A 6,160-nucleotide genomic window follows, 5' to 3' on the forward strand; every position below is an offset into this window, starting at 1 on the left:
TCCCTAGGCCCTGGCCCTCCGCAGAGTGTCCCCTCCCGATGTGACGCCTGGCCGGGCCCCGGGTCCCCGCCCGAGGCTGGGCGGAGCGGAGCAGAGCGCGCGCGGGGCGGTGCCAGGCGCGGGTCCTTAGGCCGGGGAGGCCGAGCGCCCGGCGTGGGTGCCGGTGGCGGGCCAGAGGTTGCGGTGCACCATGGCCAGGCTCTTCCCTCTCCTGGGGCCCGTGCTCCTGGTGCCCGTGCTCCTGGGCCCTCTGCAGACGGGCGCGGCGGACCTGCTGCAAGTAAGTCCCCCCATCTCCAGGCTCGGGCTGGGGACTCACCAGGGCCCCGGGCTTGCTTGCAGAGCCGCTCTGCGGAGCGCTGGAGCCCCGGGGGACCGTGCCAGGATGCCCCCCGATCCGGCCAGCGACTTGCAGGCAGTGTCCGGGGCAGGGGCAGGGCGGAGCGCGCGCGCGCCCTGCCCGCCTTGCGCTGCGCAATCGGGGGTGACGCTCCGGCTGTGCCTTTTCCCGGGGACTTGCGGGGCGCGGAGAGGACCGAGAGAGCAGGTGCACCCCCAGAGCTTTGCAGCGGGGAGGTCCCAGATAAGGGGGACGGGGAAGGGTCTAAAGGAGTGCGGGGTTTTGGGGTGCGCCAGGGGCTCCGACTTGGAGAGGCTCCCCGGCCCGGCGTGCGCTCTGCGGAGCGTCCGGGAGGAGAAATTCGGGGTCGGGAGAGGGCCCCCCTCAAACGCCGCTGCCCATAGGAACTTGGAGGTGTGGATGGCTTTTCCAGGCGAGCTTGCTTTCCAAACTCTGGCGCCCTCAGCTCCGGGGTTGGCCAGCACTGGTGGAGAGACGCGCCCAGAAGTTGGGGACCCCAGTTGGGGACCCTCGCATCCCCTTACGGCGCGTCCCCGGTGCTTTTTCGAGTTGGGGCGGATTGGAGGTGAATCTGCAACGTGTTCTATGCTGTAGCTGGTGGCTTTGGGGTCGGTTGACCCGACTGCGACATACTTTGATGGATGGGTTGAGTGTCTTGTCACTGTGTGCAGAAGGCGGAGTTATTGTATATCTTGCAATCACCTCCATCGAAATAATAAGCTGAGCATGACTGGTGTCTGAAAAGCAGCTGCTGAGAATATTTTTTTTCGTGTGTTCTTGAAGGAAAACGGGTCCTTGTATTTCAGTAACTATTTGCTGACCCATGCATGACCTTAGTTTCAGTTTTGGGGGAAAGGAGTTCTGGGAGGCCTGGAGGAACTCCACGAGGGCTAGCTAGATTTGAGAACCCCTGGTTAGTGGAACTATTTGCTCTCTTGAGGAATACCTGGAAGGAATGGTGGCAGTGAAGTAGGAAGGAGATGAGGGCCACCTCTGGGGGGTTTTTGGGTGAGGAGCATTTTGGGTGAATGTTTCTTATCATTTGTGCAGGGATCACTCTGATTGCCTTGCCCAGGCCCCCCAACACCAGAGGCTGGCCTCACCCCTGGAATTCTTACACCCGCTGTCTCTGTGTCTTTCTCAGGCTTGAACCTGAAGACCCTCTGAAGCAGACTGGTCCCCATGACTTCTTAGAACAGTGCTTCTCAATTATTTTCTGTCATGCCCCCCTAGGAAGAAGAAAACATTTTTGCGCCCCCCCCCCCGCGTGACTATAAATAGTATCTTTATTTAAAAAACTTTTTTTTGGGGGGGGTCACACCCAGCAGCGCTTAGGGGTTACTCCTGGCTCTATGCTCAGAAATCGCTACTGGCAGCCTCGAGGGACCATATGGGATGCCGGAATTCGAACCACTGTCCTTCTGCATGCAAGGCAAATGCCTTATTTCCATGCTATCTCTCCAGCCCTATTTAAAAACAAAAACAAAAAAAACTTTAACCTGTAAAAAATATATAAAATAATTTGAGCTGATTTTTTTAATCAGAGGTGATATCTGGATGAGTGGCTACAATTAGCACGTTTTGCAATGCATAGCTTTCGAAGCGGGGTTTAAAGCAGGACACAGCAACTCTCGACTCCAGAGACATACAGAGACTTAAACACGGGGCTTAGCTTGTTATGACAGTGTTTGCTGAGGTCAAACGCGCCTCCCTTTATGGAGCCTCGTGCCCCCCTGGGGGACACACCCCACTATTGAGAAGCACTGTCTTAGAACAAGGTTTCCCAAACTTTAACTGCCCTCGTTATGGAGCCAGACAAATTTTATTTGTTGTGTCTGTGTTTTATTCAGTGTTGCTCAAGTTTTCGTTCTGCTTCTGTGCTTAGCAATCACTCCAAGCCTGTCTCAGGGAACCATAGGGGTGCGGGAAAGAGAACCCTAGTTGACTGACTGACTACAGGGCAAATGCTTATTACCCCAAGTACTGTCTCCAGTCAAGGACAGAAAACTTTAAGACAGTAACTTATGGGGCTGGCGAGGTGGCGCTAGAGGTAAGGTGTCTGCCTTGCAAGCCAAGGAAAGGACCACGGTTCAATCCCCCGGCGTCCCATATGGTCCCCCCAAGCCAGGGGTAATTTCTGAGCGCATAGCCAGGAATAACCCCTGAGCATCAAACGGGTGTGGCCCGAAAAAAAAAAAAGACAGTAACTTATTTAAGAAAAAAATCTGGGGCCGGTGTGGTGGCGCTAGAGGTAAGGGGTCTGCCTTGCCAGTGCTAGCATAGGACTGCTGTTCTATCCACCGGTGTCCCATATGGTCACCCAAGCCAGGAGCGACTTCTGAGCGCATAGCCAGGAGTAACCCCTGAGCATTACCGGGTGGCCCAAAAACTAAAAAAAAAAAAAAAGAAAAACATCTTTAAATCTGAATGTATTTTGAAAAATAACAATCGTCCCTCCCCCCAAAAAAAGGATTTTGGGGTACAGGGTGACATTGTTTCAAATTTTGATAAAATTCTTTCATGTCTATCTTAATGAGCCAGATTCTCCTAGCCTTATACTATTGCCCTTTCTCATGTCACTTAGCTTCCAGAAAAACTCTACAGTCGTTTCATGAAAGAATAAACAGGATGGGTGGTCACTGTTTGGCATTAATAAAAACAGATTTTTGATTAAAATGTAACCCCCAGGGGCTGGAGCAATAGCTCAGTAGTAGTGCTTTTGCCTTTCATGCGGCTGACCTAGGACAGACCTCAATTCAATCTCCTGGTGTCCCAGATGGTCCCCCAAGCCAGAAGCAATTTCTGAGCACATAGGCAGGAGTAACCCTTGAGTGTCGCAGGATGTGGCCCAAAAAACAAAAAATAAAAAATAAAAGGAATCCCTGGAAGGGTTTCTCCAGAGCACACTTTGAGAACTAGTGTTTTTTAAAATTAATTTCATTTTATTGAAACAATTGTGATCTACAGAGTCCTTCATAGTTGAATTTTAGATATACCAGAGTCAGGACCCTTCCCATGATCAGTGTCAACCACCAATGGACCCAGAATGCATCCTATCCCACCACCCTTTATCCCCTGGCCTGCCAGTGTAACAGGCCCCTTAGATTGTTAAAGTTTAGGTCCCTTGATTCTATTATCGTTGACTTTGGCTTGGATATTTAGAAGAACTAGTCTTTTGAAATAATTGGGGACTGCAGGAGGGGAATTGTCCACATTGGTGCCACTCAGGGGTCATTCCTAGCTCTGTGCTTGGGAATCTCTCCTGATGGCAGGCACTCAGAGAACCCTGCCTAATGCTGGAGTTCAAACTGGGGTTGGCCTCCTACGAGGCAAATCCCTTTACTCCTATACTATCACTCCGTCCCTGATTAATTTATGTTGTTGTTTTTGTTATAAAGCAGCTACCTCTGCATTGGAGCCACACTTAAAGCATCCAGCAAACCGGAAGTGAGTTGTGATTCATTGTAGTTGAATGTTTTCTAAAAGGAAGTTGTTAGTACCTGTTTGGCATGGGAGTGGCTTGGATTCTAGGTGGGTTGAACCAAAGGTTTCAGTGGGGCAGCACGGCTCTGATATCACCACAAAGCTGATGCCAGTTCCTGGTTGCAGGCGGAGCTGACCTGGAAACCTCTCCTGGACTGGCAGGGGGGACCTCTTAGCAGCAGAGGAAATGGCCATCTTCAGGCAGCTGTCCCTGGGTGTGAAGGCCGCCCTGGCAGCCAGCACTGTCTTCGTTTCCATGATCATCTCCCGCTCCTATCTCGCAGAGAGTCTCGAACTCAGGGCCTGGCGTTGGCTGTTCCGCCTGCAGCTGGCCCTGTTCACCAACTCGCTCATGCTCATTGGCTCTCTGTACATCTGGCGGGGCACAGTGGGCAACCTCAGCCATACCCCAGCTGCAGAGTCCTTGTACTTTCAACTTTGGAAGATGGCTGTCGTGGCCTTTCTGGTTCTGGCCCATTCCAGTTTCTTCACCTCGCTCTTTCTGGTGGCTGAGGAGCCCTATCTCTTTTCCTTGGTAGCCTATTCGTGTCTTGGGGCATACATCATCATGGTCTTCTTCCTCTGTACCCTCAGTGGCATGGAGCAGGCCTACCAGCTCCTGGCTTGGCGCAGCACTAAGGTCATGGGCAGCCTGGACAAGAGCAGGAAACTGATCCTCAGGCCAGCCCTGGCAGTGGCGGTGACCGCCATACTGAGCGTGGCTGGGCTTTTGAATGCGGCCCAGCCCCCTGCTGTGAAGACGGTGGCATTACCTGTTCACCAGTTGCCCCCCTCAATGGACCACCTCAAGATCGTGCTCCTCTCCGACATTCACTTGGGCCCCACGGTGGGCAGGACCAAGATGGAGATGTTTGTGAGGATGGTGAATGGGCTGCAACCGGATGTCACGGTGATTGTGGGAGATCTCTGCGATTCAGAAGCCTCCATCCTCCAGACTGCGGTCACTCCTTTGAGCCGGCTTCGTTCCCGCCTGGGCACCTACTTTGTCACGGGCAATCACGAGTACTACACATCAGATGTCAGTAACTGGTTTGCACTGCTGGAATCCCTAAAGGTCCAGCCCCTCCACAACGAAAACGTGAAGATTTCTGCCAGCCGGGCCCAACGTGGCAGTGATGGTGATGGTGGCATTGGCAGTGAGGATCGCGACTGGATCTGCTTGGCAGGGGTGGACGACATCGAAGCGGACCTCCTGCGCTACTCTGGCCATGGCATGGATCTGGAGAAGGCCCTGGCTGGCTGCAGTGCCGACCACACGACTATCCTGCTGGCCCACCAGCCTCTGGCTGCCAAGAGAGCGCTCCAGGCTCGGCCTGATATCAACCTGATTCTCTCTGGGCACACGCATGCTGGGCAGATCTTCCCCTTGAATGTGGCAGCTTATCTCCTGAACCCCTTTTTTGCTGGACTCTATCAAGTGGCACAGACCACCTTTGTCTATGTCAGCCCAGGCACGGCCTATTATGGGATCCCCATGAGACTGGGGAGCAGGGCGGAGATCACAGAGCTGATCTTGCAGCGGGCGGCCTGAACTCACCCCACTGCCCTGTCCACCTCTTCCCGGCCCCTGCTGCTCTTCACCCTCCCTGTCTTCACCTGCTTCCAGGTTTCTCCAAAGACCTTCCAATACATGCCTGTCATATGCCTTTGGGAATGATGACTGGGATGGGCTTCAACTATAAAAACCAGTTGCTTTGTTCTATGCATTTGAGAGGCCACTGAGAGTTCCACATGTGAAGACACACATGGGCTTTGTAGCCCCTGTGGAATGAATCCCTGCTCTCTGCAGAGTTCTTTTGAGGGGAACCTCAATGGAGGCACCCAGTACCTCTAGAATTCTGTGTTGGAGTGAGACTCAGTGTTTTCCAACTCTCCTTAGGACTTTGCCAAATCACCCATCTGAATCTTTATGGGGACGGGGCATTGGAGCTAGGTCAGTGGTCGGCAACCTTTTCTTTCAACTGAGCCAAATCTCGCCAAAACCACAATTGAAATTTATTTTGAGAGCCACACAGGGTGCACACTGACAGAGGCTAGGAGCAGAGTCCTGACTCCTGGAGCGGCCGCCCGGCACACAGAAGAGCCAAATTAAAGTGTAAAGAGGGGCCCAGAGAGATAGCACAGCGGCGTTTGCCTTGCAAGCAGCCGATCCAGGACCAAAGGTGGTTGGTTCGAATCCCGGTGTCCCATATGGTCCCCCGTGCCTGCCAGGAGCTATTTCTGAGCAGACAGCCAGGAGTAACCCCTGAGCACCACCAGGTGTGGCCCAAAAACAAACAAAAAAAAAAGTGTATA

General features: G+C 53.2%; 1 protein-coding gene across 2 annotated transcripts; it reads left to right on the forward strand.

Annotated features, from left to right (window-relative positions):
* Positions 1–526: 526 nt before the first annotated feature.
* Positions 527–5,550, forward strand: TMPPE (transmembrane protein with metallophosphoesterase domain). Of its 2 annotated transcripts, none has more exons than XM_049766422.1 (2): positions 527–547; positions 3,971–5,550. In XM_049766422.1, the coding sequence occupies exon 2, from the start codon at positions 4,032–4,034 to the stop codon at positions 5,394–5,396; it is 1,365 nt and encodes a 454-aa protein (XP_049622379.1). In that variant the 5' UTR covers positions 527–547; positions 3,971–4,031; the 3' UTR covers positions 5,397–5,550. The 2 variants fall into 2 exon arrangements, with proteins under 2 accessions (XP_049622379.1, XP_049622378.1); XM_049766421.1 differs by lacking the exon at positions 527–547 and adding an exon at positions 3,759–3,808.
* The last annotated feature ends 610 nt before the right edge of the window (positions 5,551–6,160 follow it).

The sequence above is a fragment of the Suncus etruscus genome, chromosome 20 (genome assembly GCF_024139225.1).
Source record: "Suncus etruscus isolate mSunEtr1 chromosome 20, mSunEtr1.pri.cur, whole genome shotgun sequence".
In the NCBI taxonomy this organism is placed as follows: domain Eukaryota; kingdom Metazoa; phylum Chordata; class Mammalia; order Eulipotyphla; family Soricidae; genus Suncus; species Suncus etruscus.

Coding starts and splice junctions, on each gene's coding strand:
- TMPPE (XM_049766422.1), top strand. CDS start 4,032: ATGGCCATCTTCAGGCAGCTGTCCCTGGGTGTGAAGGCCGCCCTGGCA.